The sequence below is a fragment of the Mustelus asterias genome, chromosome 13 (genome assembly GCF_964213995.1).
Source record: "Mustelus asterias chromosome 13, sMusAst1.hap1.1, whole genome shotgun sequence".
Lineage (NCBI taxonomy): Eukaryota > Metazoa > Chordata > Chondrichthyes > Carcharhiniformes > Triakidae > Mustelus > Mustelus asterias.
The window spans coordinates 65,205,966-65,227,043 of record NC_135813.1 but is presented as its reverse complement, the minus strand read 5'-3'; the positions used below and the strand labels follow the sequence as shown (position 1 = coordinate 65,227,043).

At 40.0% G+C, this 21,078-nt stretch overlaps 1 protein-coding gene across 1 annotated transcript in view; it reads right to left on the bottom strand.

The window, feature by feature from the left end:
• Window positions 1-2,321: 2,321 nt before the first annotated feature.
• Window positions 2,322-21,078, bottom strand: part of unc119b (unc-119 lipid binding chaperone B) — a 69,140-nt gene continuing 50,383 nt past the window's right edge. The window contains exons 4-5 of the mRNA XM_078226959.1: window positions 13,959-14,131; window positions 2,322-8,271 (exon numbers count right to left, since the gene is read on the bottom strand). Coding sequence (XP_078083085.1) covers window positions 8,159-8,271; window positions 13,959-14,131 — 286 coding nt within the window. The 3' untranslated portion in view covers window positions 2,322-8,158. The remainder of the gene's footprint in view (window positions 8,272-13,958; window positions 14,132-21,078) is intronic.

The following is a 21,078-nucleotide window of genomic DNA, read 5'->3' as shown; positions in this document are numbered from 1 at the left end:
ATAGGCGTATGAAGGGAGTTCCAGAGCTTAGGCCAGATAGTTGAAAACAGCCATGGAATCATTAATATTGAGGATGCTCAAGAGATTAAAGGTACTCGGAACATGCATCTCGGAGGGTGGAGGGGTTGGGGGATTTTACGGAGATCGGGGGGGGGGGGGGGGGCAAGGCTACTAAGGGATTTGAAAACCAAGGATGCAAATAGGAATATTCTAATGTTGTACCTCTTCAAATGGACTACCAAGAAGGTTAAATTCAGCTTGAATTATTTTTTGAGATATTTTGATGTTTTTGTAACCTGATTACAAAATCATTTGGTGACATCACTGGCAACATTTGGTGAGGGGAAGAGACATGGAAGGGATGGAAAAAGTAAAGTGGAAGCCAAACAGCAAGGTGGGAATTAATCTCAAAAAAGGGCAACTACTTACCACAAAATGTTAATACTTACTTAAAACATATACGTAACACTGCATCAACAGAATACAAAACGTACCATAGGAGGTCCTGTTGTAGAAATTGAATTATGGTACAAGTAAAAAACAACTTTTTAAATGAGTTGTTCTTGTCAAAGCATTCTTATAAAATACAGCACTGACTGGTCTGGGAAAATGGATTCAAAACAACAGTGAAGTATCCAGGAGATGTTGGATTCAAGATAATCTCCAGTTACTGTCTTGGTTTCTCTTGAGACGGACCAAAGCGAGAATATCTTGGATGGTCAACACGCCAAATTATTTCATGATCAACATGTTGAGCTTAGATCACATTCTAGCAAAATAAAAAGTGGACCACGTGTTTTTTTTATAAAACTGAGGCAATTACTAACATTGAATTAAAATAACCCACCTTACCTTTGCTCCCATGCCATGTCAAGTTCTGGGATTTGTTTTAAAATAACATAGCAGAGGTACATGCGAGTCAGTATCACTCAATATCGGATATATTTGAAAAACAGTTGGTTAATACTAAAAATAGATTTGCTCACTGCTCAAATCTTCTGCAATATCATGCATCACCAGGAATTGGAGGAAACATAAGTTTAAATATCATTGTCACAAGTAGACTTACATTCACACTGCAATGAAGTTACTGTGAAAAGCCCCTAGTTGTCACACTCCAACACATGTTCGGGTACACGGAGGGAGAATTTAGCATGGCCAATGCACCTAACTGGCAGGTCTCCAGACTGTGGGAGGAAAGCCATGCAGATAAGGGGAGAATGTGCAGATTCCACAGTGACCCAAGCTGGGAATCGAACCTGGGTCCCTGGTGCTGTGAGGCAGCAATGCTAACCACTGGATGCCTGTTATTCTTGTACACCTATATATTAGGGTGGCACAAAGATCTATAATGGTGCTTGAGCAGAAATGGCAAAATGAATAGGTCAATTTCCTGATAACTCAGTGTTGGAAATGTTTTGAACAGCCTTAGTGTAGACCTTTCCTTTATGGAAATAGAACATGTGGAGATGCCGACGGTGGACTGGGGTTGGCACAGTAAGAAGTCTCAACACCAGGTTAAAGTCCAACAGATTTATTTGGTAACACAAGCTACCAAATAAACCTGTTGAACTTTAACCTGGTGTTGAGACACTTCTTACTGTGCCTACCCCAGTCCAACGCTGGTATCTCCACATCATGAGTACCACTAACACCGCAAACTACCAGCTCAAGGTGGAGAGGATCTCCAAGAAGATCGTGCATATCGACACATTCACCTGATGAAGGGGCAGCACTCCAAAAGCTTGTGCTACCAAATAAACCTGTTGAACTTTAACCTGGTGTTGAGACTTCTTACTGGAAATAGAACGCCAGATGACTAAGAGCTCTGCAACTGAATTTGTCCACCAAGACTAAATGTTGTGTAATGTTATAGCGTGGCTTAGATACCAAAATGCAACCCGATTGTGCCTTGAAGGAGAGACTGAGAATGGGTTCATTTTATCTATTGACATAGAGGATAGCCATTTTGTGTTCTGTCCAGATAAATGTCAACTTTATGCTTCAGGGCGTGAAACGTTGTGACTAACCACAACACCGGTCCTGGCAATGCACGTGCTCCACCTATTGAGTCTACTCGTCTTGACCAGGAACACCCTACAATTCCATCCCCACTGTCAATTAAAATAAGAATGTGTGCTGCAAAATAACCTCATTGATGAAAGTGCTCAGAAGGTACACTTACAAATCTAGTGCAGACTTGTTCCATTCCTACTCAGTGAATGAATACAAACAAGTTACCCCAAAAGGTTGTCCAGAACAAAATGTTCAAACAACTGGAACGCTCCAAATGCTTCTATTAACATACTTAATACAGAGTTGAAAATCAAAAATCTTTATTACTATTCTTTTGTGACAAAATAACATTTGATACAAACAAGCCATCTATCACTTAAGAATATGAAAAATTGAAGATAAGTGTTACAAAATACAGCTCAACATTCTAATGCAATTACAAAGCATTAAATCACAAATGTGAATTTATGCATCTTACATTTCCTGTGAAAATATTAAACAAATTATCAAGTTCAAAAATATAAGATTTACTGAGCGACATTTATTACCCTTCATAAAATATCCCAAAAGCATTTTGCATCTATTCAATTTGATACTAAAATAGAATGGACTACGGGTTGAGGAAGCAGTGAACACTTTCTTAAAAAAAAACTGTGCAAGATACAACTGAAACACTGAACATATTATGGAGGAGATTTAGATGCAGATTTGAGAACTGTTGCACCATCACCATACCAATTTCCAAATCGGTTAATTTTACATGCATTACCAAGCACTTCTAGGACCCAAAGCTTATTCAAATGAACATTGTCGCTTTCATTCAGCATTGTTGCAAATCTTCCCAGAATAGTTTTTTTGAAATGAATTATACATACAGTTTGAACGTCTCAAATTTCAGGGCAGAGGATTCGATCAGTGCTTCATTCTCAGAATGGAGCAACAGTAAATTATGAAAAAGTTAATTTCACCCATTTGGTGTAATACCCCATCCACATTCAACTTGGGAATGCCAAGAAACAGGAAATTCATAGACAAAAAATTGGTACCACAGGATTTTCCTACCCAGAGAAACAGCAGTACATCAGGTATGTAGCATTTCACCCCTACTCAGTTAGAAGCTAACGACAATGGAGTCCGAATGTACAGCATAAACCTACTGCAACAACTCCACACTTGGCTGTACTCAAGCAATTCAATTTACTTTTTGTCATCAATTATTGGCTTGAAGAACAAAGTACAATAGGCGACCTGACAGAATTTCATATCTCTATTTCACCATAACCAAAGACCCATGCTAAAAGGGAGAAAGGTGGAAAATACAATATATGGAGGCCAACTCGTCCTCCCAAGAGTCAGCAGTCCAAAGTCAATGCACCAAATACATTGCCTGAATGCGTGCAGGACATTTAATCTGATTTTTTTCATGTCTGCAAGGAAACAATTTTGAACCCTTTGGTAATTTTTCCCTCAATCAGGTAAGACTTCCATTTTTACTTGATTATAGTTTATATAGTTCTGTATTGATTCATTGAGCAATGTATCTGGCAAACTTGGCATGGTAAAATAAGTAGCAAGTGCAACAATGCCAATGGAAGGTTGCATTTTGACTGTTCTAGGTTCCATGGTAGATACACAAAGAAAAACACAATGCAAACCTAAATTGCAAAGCGAAAGCTTAGATGCTAATGAATTTGATGGAATTTAATCACACTGGGAAAACAGAAAGCTGGTTTCATATTCTTGCTCCCTCTTCCCAACTAATCTATCCTCTAAGAGTTTCTTCCCAGTGTATGTAATCTCAATTTACGCTAATAGAGGGATTCAGAAATTTCAGCTCGAGAGCTAGAAACACAACCCTTTCAGAATTAATGAGTAGGAATTAGTCCACGAAGGGTTTAGGAAACATCTTGATCTTTCCAAGAAAAAGGGCCAAGTAAATTGCAAGCATTTCCATCTCATTGTTCACCTTTCCTTGTAATAAAAGAATTGCACAGCTTTCCTGTGGCAAAGGAAACTGTAGGCTTTGTTGAGGTCTTAAAACAAACATTATACCCATAATACCAGGTAAAACACAGTGCAAAATTGGTGTCCAGTATTCAATTATTACATTCATTTGCAATGTTTAGTTGAAGACAAAGTTACTGCAAGCTGCCCTGGGTTGTATGAATACAGGACTATCCTGGGGTAGCGTGGATAAATCAACTAAGCAGAATGACGGGAATTATGACATGTTAACACAATTACACATGTGACAACCATCACTGCAATTGTTACTTAATTCATCATAATTATCCTTTTAAGATCGCTTAGCAGGAGTAGTTGGCCTACATCATGGCTCTGAACAGATTCTTGTATTGGGACCGTAATCTTAATGATATCCTTCAAACCAGAGATTTTTTAAAAACCCTTCCTGGAAGAGCTGGTGACACAAATGTCATTAAACTATTGGCAATAAGTATGCACAGAAAGGTACCCTTTTATTGTAGCACTGACTGAGGAGGTTTCCTACATGCAGTTTGGATCTCTATCTCAATCTTAACATATACTGCTGGGCATATAGTTACTCAAAAAAACAATTCACCACTACATACCTCAAAAATACTATTGATGTCAACATTAGAACAGGAGGTAAAAAGCTGACCCAGAGAGGAATATTTGGTACAATTCATGGCAAAATGTCAATGGCACCAACCCATGTCTCTTTTCAGGCAGATATTACAAATTTTCAAGCTGAATGGTACATGTTACAATTCACAAAAGACGGGTAAAATTACTGGTGAAAATTTGTACTGACAGGATGATGAACTGTACATGGAAATCTCTCATTCTGCTAGTTTAGTAGCACACGTTCAGCACCACTTCTCATCAATTCTACAATTGGAGGATAAATTGGATGTGATGGCCCAGACTCCAAAATGAGCAAGACCTACTCCTCTAGGACATTTAATAGACACACTTACAAACAAATTAATGCAAACTCAAAAGTACCTAGTGAAAGCAGAACTGGATCAAAGACAATAAAGGGGAAGAGAGATAAAGAGAAAAGCAGGTGCTACACTTGTGGGTTTTATGAAACAAAGTGGCCTATAATACAAGCATAAAAATAGCTTATGGCTTCACCAGTCTGAACCCTAGAATTGTCAGGTAATTACCCTGAAATACTTCCAACACCCACAGTTTACCAAGGCGGATCAAAAATCAGAAGTGTATGGTTGAAATGTAAATAGGTGCGAAACTACAAAAGTTAACCAGCTTAGAGGAATAAAGTTCCGGTTAGTTTACATCAAATATATTTTTTGAGATTTCTGTCGCCTTGTTGTGTCAAAGAAATGTGGACAGACAAAAATTAGCTCCTCGTCTCTACCATCAGATGTAAAAAATACTTCCTCTTGCCTGTAACTGTTATTTTGTCCTGATGCCAGACCCAAGCAAGCCTGCATATGAACCAATATATTTTGGATGTATTCAAATAATTTCAAGCACGGAGTTGTCATGAAACACAAATTGAACCAGGCTGGCAAAAACTATAATGGATATATCATCTGCCTCTTCAAAAAGCAAAGTTTCTTTTCGCCAACTGTCACTAATCACCAAAAAAACTCATTGGATATCTTCGTTTACACCAATTTGCCAACTTCAGCTTTCCTTTGTCTACTATCCATCTGAAACACTTAATTCATTGATCCACATTCAAGCTTTTGCCATATGGTTTTCTTTTAAAAAGCTTTGTTTGGTCACCTGATTTTTGAGGGGGGGGGCAAGAAAAAAAACGATGGAGAAAGTTGAGGGCTGGAATGGGGGAAGAGCACTTTTTCAAAAGGCATTATAAATTTAAATTTAGTTAATTTTTAGTCAATGACGGCAAAGCCCAGATCCAAGTGAAGTCCCAAGCCCTAATCTAATAGATCAAGATGTACTTACATTTTGCTTGAAGGGGATAATATCCATCAGAACTCCTGATTTGTTTTTCAGTTAAGCAAGCATACTAATGATGCCACTGTGCAACTCGCATGGAAATATTAAAGAGTCTGAAACTTAAGATAAACTATTATACATCCCTGGACCAATGACTTTTTCTAATAATTTATCTAATGCCAATATTCAATCCCATGGAGAAAGATTTTCAAATCAGTATCATTAGCATCACTTAAAATGTTTAAAAATGAACAAGAAATTATTAAAATTGAATAGTCAAGTTACAGATGGAATGTAACAAAGACCTGTGGCAAGATTGCCAATTTAAAAACAAAAAATGTCTTAGAGTCCAAATGGAGTGAAGACTGGGGCAGTACCACAATGTCAACATACTCAAAGATCTTTAAGAAAATCAACCAAATGGCCTTCCAAGAAGGTTAATCAAATACTCTGTGCCTACCCTTGACCACATATTAACCAAATTTCCAAAAAGATGCATGCTGACAGGCTTATTGCAAGCAACTCTACACCGGGACTAATGCTGGCATTCCTTCGACTCTACGGGCATTCATATTACACCAAAGCAGCTTCTTAATGGTCTATTATAAAATGGAGACATCAGTCTCTGCTGATCAGTGCAAAGAAACTATATGGATCCAAGTAATTCTGATATTTGCACTACTTTGAAATCAGAATCATAAGTGGAAATACTAAAAAGTTTGTCATTGGTTCTTGAGAATCCATAGGTTTAGAACTCATTTCTGAATTTCAGTACAAGCCACAAAAGGTTGAAGGGTAATCCAGAGTCATGCCATAAGAATTGTACTATCAAGTGGGCTGACGATTTAGACGGGAACATCAAAAATATTGTATAAAACTATATCAGGTGTACTTACGGTAGTCTTTATATTTCTCAATTTAAAGCAGCTAGTGCCGGAGAAATCTGGAATTATTTCAGTTTCAACTAATGGTGCCTTGCAAGGAAGGTGGTTATATTTTTCCTTAGTAACTTACATACATTCAAGTCCTGTCAATGCAACCGAATGGTATTGGTCACATTCAAGCTATAGTTCAAATGAAAATGGAAATTTTAAGAGATTCTGACATTTTTGGCAGACTGCATCTCTTATAACCAACTTTTCTGGTTTTTAAGCTGTGGTGCATCATCTCAGAGAATTCCCCTTTCTAATTCTAAGTTAGAAAGGAAATAAAATGCAGTAAATAAATACTTTTACCATTCAGTTTCTGATGCAGAACTTTGAAGGCAGTCGTTGGATTGAGATGCTTACTTTCAAATATCATAATTTGGAAGTATTATCCATTTTGTTGGACAAAGATTGGTAACAGGTGGAGAGTACAGAGAAATGAAATAAACTCAGGAACCTTTGAAGGTTCACAATAGTTTTTATATTATGGAGTATCCCAAATCGCAAAAAACTATACTGTTCTCAAACTAATTGCCATAACAGTTTTAAATGATATGTTCATTTCGCCAGCCACACCTATCAATTCATGCCATGAAAAAGACTCACTAATCAAAAATGGATCACATTTAAAAACTTTAGATTGACATACAATGGATGATGTGAAAGCCAATAATACCATGTTACTTGAAGAACTTCTTTTCCATGTAAAAAAAATAATTTTGCAAAAAACTTTACATCTAATCCTTTGAGTTATTAAGCTGTATCTAGTGATAAATAAGGTACATTCAATGTATATTTTCAAGTTTAGACCTGGTCCATTGAAGATTTGAAGTACTGCACTGTGGTCACCAAGTAAATGGATTTATGTGAACTATAACAGAAAGGTCATCTAGGTGCCCTGCAATCATTTTTGTTTAAATGGAGAATGATTTGATCTTCTAATCAATTACCTCTAGTGTCGCCCACCCATATCCAAAAAGAGTGCAAAGCCATGCTCCCCGCAGTGGCATGACTATTTCATTATAAATACAAATAGGTCCCTTTATTAGGAGGAATCTTTCATCACAACTAGGCATTCATGTTAGGTATAGGCAACCGCTGCAAACTGTACATGGGTGGAATTTCCAACTCAAAAGTTTCCATCGCCTCAGTCATTAGTAAGCACAACGAATTCTCTAGTGCAGAATGCATAGAAATGATAAAAGATAATTCACAGCCAAAAGCCACCTTCTTCTTCATCAAAGCAGGCTTAGACTGAATGGGCTGTGTCTCTGCTGAGATACAAGTTTTGAACTGCTTCACTACTGTCCTCCATTATACGCATAATCTGCTTTGTTGTGCATGATCAGCCTGCTGTCCACAAAGTAAAAACTGTCAGACCGTGTATCATATGGATTCTCCACCATCTCCTGAACTGCAAAGAGAGAGAGAGAATGTACAAATTAGCATTCTAAAAGTTTACTGAAAATATTAAAACTTCAAACTAAAATGATAATATCTTGAACCCAAGTTAGGAAAGGACACGATCGTTTCGAACCATGGAAGACCACAACACAAAAAGATGCCATTATATCCCTCTACATTTGTACCTATTCTTTGCAAGAGAAATACACAAGTATTCATGCTGCCTTACACTCTTCCTCAACGTCACATGATAAAAAAGAAAAGTCTTCTACTTATTCATTCTCCATGTTAGATTTCCATTGCTCTAGACCTATTCAACGACTGAAAGGTTCATTGCTAGACCAATGTAGAAGCTCAGCCCAAAGCCCAACTATACCAGAAGCACTACTGGAGCCTTTATTTTCACCACAGTTCATTTTCAATCCACACTCCTCTTTCAGTAAATGTTTTGAATGACCTGAATAACACGAGAAAGGTCTTAAAAGTAAATTTTGCAGGTGGCAGATGTTCTAAAGCCCACAATGAGTCCTTTGAGTTATTCCATAAGCACAATCTACAGGTGACTATTTGGTGATCAAACTTGTTCCTTAGGCAGGCCATATACAACCTTTTTCCATCAAATAATTTTTAACAGGCTACCAACCTCAGGCAATATTTTCAACACAAATTTTGTGCACTAGTCTGCAACATGATGCAGCCACTTTTACCAGGTGACTTCACCTGTATACAATTGCAATAGGTAACAACATTCCTCATTCATTCAACCTGCGCATACATCAGAATTGTATCAAATGAGTGGAGAAACTTGAAGTCATGTGCTGGAGAAACAAATGTTGAAGTAAGCTTGGAAAGCAGCAGTGCCAATGGCCAAAGTTCTTGGCCAAAGTCAATATATCATGAAATGAATCTGGTTGTTCTGGGTTGTTGCCTTACAGATAGAAAAGGAAAATACTAACCACAATCCCTGCTGAAATTGAAATGACAGGTTTTGGGATTTCTGATGATTTAATCCAGAAGAAAGCCCTTCACCTTAGTTCAGGTTCAATTCTAGTACACAGCTTCTGTGAAAGCAGATTCCAATTTAACAAGATCCTGTATTGCATTTATATTTAAAAGATAAAGAATTATTCCCAATAAAAGAATCTAGGATGGTCTTTTCCCGCATATCACATCAGTTTGAGACCATGCAATTTGTGAAAACATCTCAGAAAGGAAACTGGATGTAATATTGGAGTGCCCTCATTCGTACAAACCTATTAATTATGTTGTTGTTTAGGAAGCTCACACCCTTCTGAAGGGAGCAAGGTAGGTAGGTATGGCTTTGTACTTCAACTGGTCAATTTCCGAGTGCCAAAAGCTGGTCAAATTTTTTTGATAGCAGATGAAATGAGAACTCCGTAATGGTTAGTGGTGTTCAGATTCAAAGAAATCACTGATCAGAAGTTTACTTAATTGTAATGTGTTTTGTTATATTCTGTTATGTTGGATTATACAAGATAGATTAAAATTACATTTTACATATTGGAATAAATCAGCCTATTGATTAATCATGGATTGTACAAGCAGCCATTTGGCCCATCATCTCTGTGCCAGTTCTCTGCAAGATCACTTAGGCCCAGTACTATATCTTTTGACTGTATCCCTGCCTTGTCTTAAGTGCATCACTGAATCTTTTGGAAGAGACACAAAATGAACAGGGGGACACATGCGAGATTACAGTATCCAGTTTACATAATAGATTCAAGTAGCACTGTTATATGACTAGATATTGGACAGAAAAGGGTAAACTTGTGCTCAGAAGGAACACAGACTTCGTTGAACGAAGCCAGTGATAGTGAGTTAATCCAAAATTGACATGGGAAATATCAAATATCAAAATAACATACTGCCTTGGGAGCAGGATTTTGATAGAAGTAAACGTGGTTGGAGGCTAACCACAATGTTGAGGAGTAGTTTGGCTTTCTGGTGGGCTAGGGACATCCTCCTTCTTTAGATTCATAATACAAGCGTCACACAGCAGGACTGTGAAACCCAGATTGTAGGCAGTGTGTGAATGCAGCGTATGGACGTTACACACACTGGTATTTGTCACAAGTATAACTTTTCAACCATCCCAAATTAATTTGGAAAGATGCAGAGTAGGAATTTTATTTGAATATTAGCTTGCTATTTCATCCGTTTTTTCTCAAGGTTTTTTCTATTTTTCGATTGTAAAGCCTAGTCTATATTCTCACAAAATGTAAAGAACCTCACTTATCAAGTTGCCTCCTCCAGGATGAGTTGCGTGTGGCAAGTGAGACATGGAGCAAGAGGAGATGAGGAGGGAATTAAAAACTGTAGGTAACATTCACATTTATTCAATATCAAATCAAGTCCCTTACCGAATGCAGTGACAATCATAACAAATAAAATGTTAGCTACCCTGAAGAATCACCAAGTTTTTCCATTGAATAACTAGTGTACATAAACAGGAAACTCTAAGTTGCGATTCCTGGACTAAGTAGAACTCTCCACAGGACAATTTATCTCTTATGAGATGGTGTCATAGTGGCAATCTCATTGGACTGGTAATCCAGAGGCCCAGGCACATGCTCCAGGAACATGGGTTCAAATCCCTCCTTAGCAGTGCTGCAATTTAAATTCAATTAACTAATAAAGAGAATTTTAAAAAACTAGTCTTATCTATTGTTGTAAAAATCCTTCTCAAGTCCTAATCCCCAATTGGCTTGCTAGGTAATTTCCAAGGACAGTTCAAAATCAACCACATTGCTGGGTTTAGAGTAAGCTTGTCTACAGTATAGTCCATGGGCCAGTAGCTCCTCCAACCGACCCCAGCATCAGTTTACAAAATCTTGGTCAGCAGGCAAATTTCAGGAAGATTCCTCATGGAGCTACTCCTCCAATCACAGGCCATTTTGCTTCAGATAGGCAGACCAGCAGCAAGGAAGAGAAACAGTCTCGATTGGAAGAGCAGTGAACACTGGCATTAATGAGGCAGCCGGGCCGAGGGAAGCAAAGCAATGGCGAGCTCGAGGGGGGTGCGGGGTGCAGGGGGGGGTTTGTGTGTGAGAGAGAGAGAGAGCGTACGAGATGAAGTGTGCAGAGGTGAGACACAGAGTGGACATGCGAGGGCGAGTAAAAGAGACTGTGCGTGTGTGTGTACACATGTGGAAGGCCAGTGCGAGTCTGCCTTGTCTGCAAGCACATGTACATATACACATGCACCCACCCACTCTGCACATATTTATCGCTTACTCGTTTTTTTGCTATATTGTACTTTATTTAGCTCAGTGATTGCTCCTTTCCTTAAAATCGTTTGAAATTCAGTTGGATGACACAGTGGTTAGAACTGCTGCCTCACAGCAGCACCAGGCACCCAGGTTCAATTCCAGACTGTGTGTGGAATTTGCACGTTCTCCCCAGGTCAGTGAGGGGTTTCCTCCCACAGTCCAACGATGTGCAAGTTAGGTGGATTGGCCATGGTAAATTGCCCCTTAGTATGCCAAGATGTAGTTTGGTGGGTTAGCCATGGTGAATGCGTGGGGTTACTGGGACCAGGCGAGGGGTGAGCCTGGGTATGATGCTCTGTTGGAGAGTTGGTGCAGATGGGCCGAATGGCCGCCTCCTACACCATAGGGATTCTAATAATCTTTCCAAAACTTACTCATTGGCCTCGAGTGAGAAAAATGTCATCGTGGGATCTGAACCTCAGATCGTTAGGCTGGATTACTCGTCTACTGACATTACAAGGACACCACTAAACAAAGCTAACTCCTCCGGTTAGGCTAACTAACCTGTAGATTCCTGCTTTTTCTCCCTATTTTCCTGAACAGCCAAGTCACATTTGATTTTTTTTCCAATCTGATGGGCCTTACTAGAATCTAGGAAATTTGGGAAAATTAAAACCAACACATCTACTATCTCAGCAGCCACTGCTTTCAAGATTCAAGGATGAAGTCCATCAGGACTTCAGGATTGGTCAGTTTTTAGTTCTAGTAATTTTTCCCATATCCTTTCCCTGATGATTGTAATTGTTTTAAGTTCCTCCCTCCCTTTCACCTCCTGCTTCACAATTTCTGGGATGTTATTTGTATCCTCCAAGTCAAGACAGAAGAAAAATCTCTGTTCAATTTATCCACCATTTCCTTATTTTCCATAATTCCCCATACTTGCTCACTAATGGACCAACTTTACTCACTTTTTCATTTTTAAACATCTGTAGAAACTCTTACTATCTATTTGTATCTTTCTAGCCATCTTTCTCATGCTCAAAATTTCCCTCTCTTTATTGATCTTTTAGCTGTTCTTTATATTCTGTCCATTCTGACCTGCCTTTCTATTTGATACTATCTTAACATCCTTAGCCATGACTGGTGCATTCTTCCCTTTGAGTATTTCTTTCTCATTGTAATGCATTCTTTTCTCAGTATTCTGAAATATCTTAAATGTCTACCACTGCAACTCTACTGATCTATCATAGAAGTCATAGAAACCCTACAGTGCAGAAAGAGGCCATTTGGCCCATCGAGTCTGCACCGACCACAATCCCACCCAGGCCCTACCCCATATCCCTACATATTTACCCACTAATCTCTCTAACCTACAGACACTAAGGGGCAATTTTAGCATGGCCAATCAACCTAACCCGCACATCTTTGGACTGTGGGAGGAAACCGGAGCACCCGGAGGAAACCCACGCAGACACGAGGAGAATGTGCAAACTCCACACAGTGACCCAAGTCGGGAATCGAACCCAGGTCCCTGGAGCTGTGAAGCAGAAGTGCTAACCACTGTGCTACCGTGCCCTACTGTACCGTCCCTTAACCTAATTTCCTACTTCACTTTAGCCAGCTATGTCTTTATACCCTCATAATTGCCCTTAAAGCCCAAAACACGAGCCTTAGATCCACTCCCCTCTCTTTCAAACTGAATGTGAAATACAATCTTATGATCACTGCTACTAAGGGGTGGCTTCTCTAAGAAGCCATTAATTAATCTTATCTCAATGCACATTACCAGATCTCGTATAGACAGAGCGCTTGTTGTTGTTGGATCATGCTGCTGGAAGAAACTTTCCTGAAAACAGTGAACTCAGATTACCTTTGCCTAGTACAAAGGCTCACATCTGGGGGAAAAAAACAACCACCTGGGCAAAATATTGGCTGGCAAACAGCATGCAGAATGGAGCAAGGTGTCAACACTTAGAGAATTGCCTAGGAAATTATAAGGTTGCAAATTTATATTCAGGTACATAACATTTGCATCGGAGGCATGAATTATCTGAGCATGCCAGGTTTTTAAAGGGGGCTCTGAATAACAAGAGTTTTACCTGCTGCAAGAGTTTAATGATGAAACACTATGTTTAAAGAATTGACAACAGCCTTTACTTTTGAAAGAAAACCAAACAGAAAATACAGTGCTGAGCATGTCTATTTTCAAAAAGATCAATGCAAGATGAAATTCTAGCAAATTGATGTTTTGTTCAAATCCAGCAAAATTACAATTTACTGATGGTCACAACATAGACATTCCTGTTTGTAAAACTGATGATCAGAACACAGATGTTCCTGCTTGTAAACCAAAGGGATAAATTAAACCATAATGGTCTATTCGACTAGCAACCAGAAATTCATGAAGTAAACTTGCTTAAACTGCAACATCCCCAAAGCAGAGCTTATAAAAGCTAGAAATACATACTGGTGTCTTCAGAAAGTTGAGGGAATTCATATATGTGCTCGCATGTGTTTCTGCTGTTCGGAATACAGAATCCAAAGTCAAAGTCAAAGCTTTTCAACAGCCGCTCCCTGAAGTAATGTCTTTCAATCATCCTGAAGCTACTTACAGGCTTGTCCCCAACTGTAAATTCGACCCTGTAAATAAGGAAAAGGACAAAGGTGTAAAAAAGAAAGAAAGCAGAGTGCAGAAGAAAGCCAAAATAAAGCAGCTATTCCACTTTTAAATCAAATTATAAGTTCCGGTCTCTCCGATGAGATCCTTTTCCATACATTTTTCCATGTATTGTAAAAACTACTAGAACTCATCGGACTGGTTGATAATTATGTTTCATTACTGTGTACTGGAGTTATTTAAAAACATACCAAGGTATTGCCCCTTATTTGCGTTAATTCCTCAACTCAAAAAGTAATTAAAATGTTACAACGGAAAAGAACTGATCAATTTGAAATCAAAAATTTAACAAGTGCCTTAAGCACGATGCTGCTAGTCAAATGGCAATAATAATGATAAACAAACTGGATACATTTCAACAACGTTTTATAGACAGTTAATTGATAGATAATTTAATGTTAATAAAAGTTTAAAAACAAGCCAAGCCATTTAATTACCATCAAAATGGCTTTGATTGATCAAGGTCAGGAGCCACAAGAGTCCTTTGTGAAATAGTGCTGACTCCTCAGTGCTCCTTGATGTTGACTGTAGGTTTTCTGGCAGACTGCCAAGGCACCAAACATTACTACGTGCCTACCCTGCCCTATTGAAGTCTTTGCTGAAAGATAAATACTCACACCATCTGTAGCTTGTAATTTAGAAAAGGTTGTGGTATGAGGGGAATGGGATGTAAAAAGGAGGGCTACGTGTAAAGTACCATCATCTTCAATCCTTTCAACCCTGTCACTGACCACAACCTCAATCGTGGCCATTCTAATAATGGTGTGCTATCAGCATGAGGACTTCCCCTGTCAAGTAGGAAGGAGTTGCAATGTGCAACTATGCCACCTTGTTCTATAAAAGAGTGAATAAATATATCAGAGAATCTACATGTTTGGGTGATGTGCCTATCTTTTCCAACACTAGGGGGAGGGGGTCTAAAACGAGAGGTCATAAATTTAAGGTGAGAAGGGAGATACACAAAAGGGTCCAGAGGGGCAATTTTTTCACAGAGGGTTGAGAGTGTCTGGAATGATCTGCCAGAGGTAGTAGTAAAAGTGGGTACAATTTTGTCTTTTAAAAAACATTTAGACAGTTACATGGGTAAGATTGGTATAGCGGGATATGGGCCAAACACGGGCAATTGGGACTAGCTTAATGGTAAAAACTGGGCGGCATGGACAAGTTGGGCCAAAGGGCCTGTTTCCATGCTGTAAACCTCTATGACTCTATAACCACACATGGCTTCTATGATGGAGGTTGCAGGCCCTGCCTTCAGGGATTCCGGGCTGTTTAATACATACGGTTGGAGTCTGATACACAGAAACACCTCCATGCACATGACTGGATACAATGTACACAAGTACAGTTTTTTTTGCTAATCGTGAGTCACAGCTCAGACTGACTGGTGGATTTCATACTTTTATGGATCATATGGGCAGCATGATGGCAGTGATTAGCACTGCTATCTCAGCGCCAGGGACCCACGTTCAAATCCCACCTCAGGTGACACTGTAGAGTCTGCACCTTCTCTCGTGTCTGCGTGGGTTTCCTCCAGGTGTTCCTGTTTCCTTCCACAGTCCAAAAGACATGCTGGTTAGGTGCATTGGACATGCTAAATTCTTTCTTGCCTTTTCCAAGTGAAGCTCATGGATTTGTCACTTATTATCAATTCAGCTACCTGTGATATTTTTCCTTGTCCTTGCTCACTTCAGCCAAACCACCTTCCCAGACGTCCCCCCCGCCCGAGTACTGAACATGCATCTCACTTAACTTCTCTTATCTGCCATAATGACTATGATGTCACCTTTTTAAAAATGTATTTACAGGATGTGGGTGTCATTGGCTAGGCTAACATTTATTGCCCATCCCTAGTTGCCCTTGAGGTGGTGGTGGTGAGCTGCCTCAGTCTCTAACCTGTAGACATATCCAGTGCTATTAGGGAGGGAGTTCCTGGATTTTGACCCAGAGACAGTGAAAAAGTGGTGATATAGTTTCAAATCAGGATGGTGAGTGACTTGGAGGGGAATTTCCAGGCGGTACCGAGATGATTGACCTCGATCCACCACAAACCTTTTCCTTTCTGCTAGGTACGATTCCAACCAGCAGAGGGCTTTTCTCCCCGTTTACTATGGACTCCAATTTTGCTCCATCATTGTGGATGGGGATATTTGTGGAGCTGCCTCCTCCTGTTGCCTCGACTCCTTTCCCATTAAGCTGACCTTTTTGCTACCTGACATTGCAAATAACCCTTTTTCCTCCGGTATGATCATCCACCTTTTCAACACCTGCAAACACCTCAAAATATACAATCTTGACTTGTATCTATGCAAACTGTAACTTCTTGGTGTTCAAAGCCCTTGAAACCATTTATCACCTCCCAAATCAACCAGTCACAATATGGAGTCAGCCTCCAAATATACATCAATACCACCTCGCAACTTCCAATGCCTCTGTTGTCAGATGACTTGACTAACATGTTGTATTGAATGGGCCACAATTTGCTTCGGTGTAACATTGGGAAGACAAAAGTGGCCATCTTTGTCCACCGCACCCCACCCCCCCCCTCCCCCCAGCACAAATTCCTTAGAATTGACACCGATTTCATCTTTCCAATCATGCTCAGTCTAAACCAGACTGCTGACAGCCTCCATGTGCTGATGAGCTTCTGATCCTATATTTTCTCTATTGCAAACACTGGGGGGGGATCGTGTTCAAATGGGGGCGGGGGAGGAAAATAGTGTTCAAGTGGGGGAGAAGTGAGAAGGCAAGTGAATGGAACAGGGGAGGCGGCGGCAAGCAAAAGAATGGGTGGAGAGGATGCGAGTGAGAGCTTGGGCAGCAAGGCCCATCTTAGCTCATCTACAGTTGAATCTATTCAACTAATCAGTCTCCCATTCTCCACAATCCATAAATTTCACCTCATTTAGAAATTTGCCACCGATATCTCCAAGTAATACTCATTCAATATCTCTACTGATCAGCACTGAAGTATTGGCAGATCAGGAGCCCAACTTTAAAAAAAAACAAGGATGCAAATTTTAAAGATTTTCCGTGGATTTGCCCCTCCCCATTTTTCTGATCTTATTCAGTCTTGTAAGCCACTCTTCCGAACATTCCAACCTATACTCTCTTGTGCATGGCTCCTCTCTTTGCCCCACCAATGGTAGGTGCGGCAGCAGCCCCCTGGGCTCCGTGCTCTCAAATTCCCTCTATGAACGTCTCCACCTTGTTATCCTTTTTCAAAATCCTCCATAATTCCTCCTGCTTCAAACAAGGTTTTTGTCACTCTGCCTAATATTTCCTTCCTGGGCTTGGTGTCCAATTTTCTATTGAACCGGAAACGTGTTGGCACGGTTTGCTATGTTAATGCTGCTAAATCGTTGTTGAAACATCCTGGAAGGTATTTTCATCCCGAGGAATTTAGTCCATGAAGGGATATGAAAATATACTCTGCAGCCAAAAGCATTTGCTTCTTTAAAACAATGTTTTAGATGAAATTGTTCAAATGTTTAATTGAGAGAGTCAGGAAAACTAAATTTACATCAACAGCTCAAAGAACACTGATTTCTAATCAGCACAATAGGCTACATATGACTCGTTAATGATTCCATAAATCTGTCACCTCCAGATACAGAGAGGACTTCACTTGCAACATTTATCCACGTACACAGAAGGACCATTGTTATGTAGAACACAAAGATTAGATTAAAAAAGCACAAACATTTTAGTCATCTTGGCAGGCTTACATTTTTTTTAAATAGTCAGGAAAAGGCCTTACAATGGAGTTGATAAATACATCCTGCATAAAATTTTAAAAAGCAATACAACCTACTTGTTTTTCATCTATAACGTGTTCCTCAACTTAGAAAATAGAAGCAGGAGTAGGCCATTCGGCTCTTGGAGTCTGCTCTGCCATTCATTTTGATCATGGCTGATCAAATAGCCTGATCCCACCTTCCCCCCCGCCGCCCCCCCCTCCCTCTCCCCATATCCCTTGATCCCTTTAGCCCCAAGAGCTATGATAGCAATATAGAAAGTTGTTCTTTCCCCCTGAAGTTCATTGCTCTCAAATGAAACCTGAGGTTTTCGGAAAGTGAGAGGTGTTTAATCAGAGGTTTTACAGCTCAAAGGGAGGCAGCTATTTGTTACAAAAATCTAAAAGCAAGCTCGCTGCTCTGCTCTCTCCACATTCTTGCATCATTCCCTCCTTCAAATGGTTGACAGGCAATGGGGGCAGGGGGAAAGAGAGCAAGTGGCCAACTTGAGAGGAGGGCATGGGCTCCATGAGTAGGGGAGGGGGGGTGGCAGTGCAAGCAGAAGTAAATGTCGGGGAGACCTGAGCAGGGGATGACAACAGCTATGGAGGAGGGGAACAGTGATTGCAATGGCTCACTTAACATCTTTTTAAAAAATTTCAGATTTTATTTATATTTATGCATGCTCAAATAAATCAAGTGTTATTCGCATTGTTAAGCCAAAGGTTTTACCCAAACTAGAAAACAACTTGTACATTTACTGATATTCTGCCGGAAAGTGATGAGAGCAGCTTTATCCTGCAGGTTTATACATAGTATTCAATACACAAACATATATTTTGTTATTTGAGAACAAAAGTTCTTTGGTTTCTAGGATTAATCAGCAAGACCATCGGGCGCACAATAAATTAGATTTACTACTGTCCGGCAGTATTACTCGGCAATGAAGAACCACACTTTTCTAATTGTCTAAGTAAATTAAATGCACAAAGGACAATGTTCCTTAAGCATCACCCCATTGCAGGGAAAACAGCAGAATGAGGCTTCCAGTCATGAGCATGGCCCAAATCCTTTATTGCTGTGTTGGGGAGACCAATTCCAGTTGTAGATTGCACTTCTCCTACATATTCTAACAGCAATCAATTGTTCTAGGTTCACACCACCAATCTGGTGGTATATTTGCTTCATGAAGGCACCTATTGGGTTAGCCACAAGAAAAACAAAATTCAGTCCCTCTTCTTTCAAATACATAAAGGAGAGAAAGGGACAAGCACAATAAGTACCCATTCCCTCTAGCTAGAATTCAGTCTATTGTTGTGAACATCTAATTCTATGACTCAAGTATTTTAGAACCACAACTTTTAGGAATACAAAGAACAAAGAAGAGTACAGCACAGGAACAGGGCCTTCAAGCCTGCGCCAATCATGATGCCTGCCTAAATTAACACCCTTTGCACTTAGGGAGTCCGTATCCTTCCATTCCCATCCTATTCATGTATTTGTCTAGTTGCTCCTCAAATGCTGCTATCGTACCTGCTCCCACCACCTCCCCAGGCAGCGCATTCCAGACATTCACCACCCTGTGTGTAGAAAAACTTGCCTCGCACATCTCCTCTAAAAACCTTTCCCCACACACCTTAAATCTATGTCCCCTAGTTCTTGGCTTTTCTATGCTAGGAAAGAGCATTTGACTAGCCAAATTGAAGATTCCAGTGTTAAATGCAAGACACATGGAAAAAACATGATTAAGAACCTTGTAAACAATCTTAAAGTGAATGAAAATCAAACATTTCAAAGGTAACCTATGTTTATCTAGCAGGACAGAGTTGGGAGTGAAAAGAACTTGGACCAATGAAGGCTCACCTCTGGGCTTATAATGGAGTCAGACTAAATAAATAATTGACTAAATAAATATTTAATTTCTTTGTGCAGTTCCCAGATGAAAAGCTAGAGGCAGTTCAGAATCAAGGAATTCTCTTGGTGAAACTAGCAATTTTTGGGAAGAGGAATGTATATTCCATTAGATATATAAATTAGAGACTCTAAGTTCTATTCCCAAAGTAGGCCGCATTGTCATGGATATGAGCTGAGTGTTAGAAGATTGGCACAGTGGTTAGCACTGCTGCCTCAGTGCCAGGGACCTGGGTTCAGTTCCCAGCTTGGGTCACTGTCTGTGCGGACTCTGCGTGTTCTCCCCGTACGCGCCTGGGTTTCCTCTGGGTGCTCTAGTTTCTCCCCACAGTCCAAGATGCTCAGGTTAGGTGGATCAGGAATTCTAAATTGCCCCTTAGTATCCCATGATGTATAGATTAGATGGATTAGCCATGGTAATATGGGGTTACAGGGATAGGGCAGGGGAGAAGGCCTGGGTAAATTATTCTAGAGTCGGTACAGATATGATGGGCTGAATGGCCTCTTCTGCATTGTTGGGATTCTATGTTGACAGTGAGGGATTCAGCATTGATGATACCATTGAATGTCAATGAGTTATGGTTAGATTCCCTCTTGTTGGAGATGGTCATTGCCTGGTACTTGTGTGGCGCAAGTGTTACTTGTCACCCCAAAGCTGGATATTTTTCAGATCTTGCTGCATCTGGACATAGACTGCTTCAGTATCCAAGAAGTTGTTAACGGCGCTGAACATTGTTCAGCAAACATCCCCACTTTTGACCCCATGGTGGAAGGAAGGTTATTGATTAAGTAGCTGAAGATGGTTTGGCCAAGGACACTACCCGGAGGAATTCCTGAAATGATGTCCTGGTGCTGAGATGAATGACTTCCAACAATCACAATCATTTTCCTATGTGAGTTTTCCCTCCAATTCCAATTGACTGCAATTTTACTCTGGCTTCTGGATTCCACACTCGGTCAAATGCAGCCTTGACGTCAAGGGCAGTCACCATCACCTCTGGAGTTCAGCTCTTTTGTCCATGTTTGAACCAAGGGTATAATGAAGTCAGGAGCTGAGTGGGTGGTCCTGACAGAATCCAAACTGAGCATCTGTGAGCAGGTCATTGCTGAGTAAGTGCCGTTTGATAATCCCTTCCATCCCTTTACTGCTAATCAACAGTTGACTGATGGGGGAGTAATTGGCATGCCTTGTGCATGCAGGACATACCTGTGCAATTTTCAACATTGCTGGGTAAATGCCAATGTTGTAGATGTACCTGAAC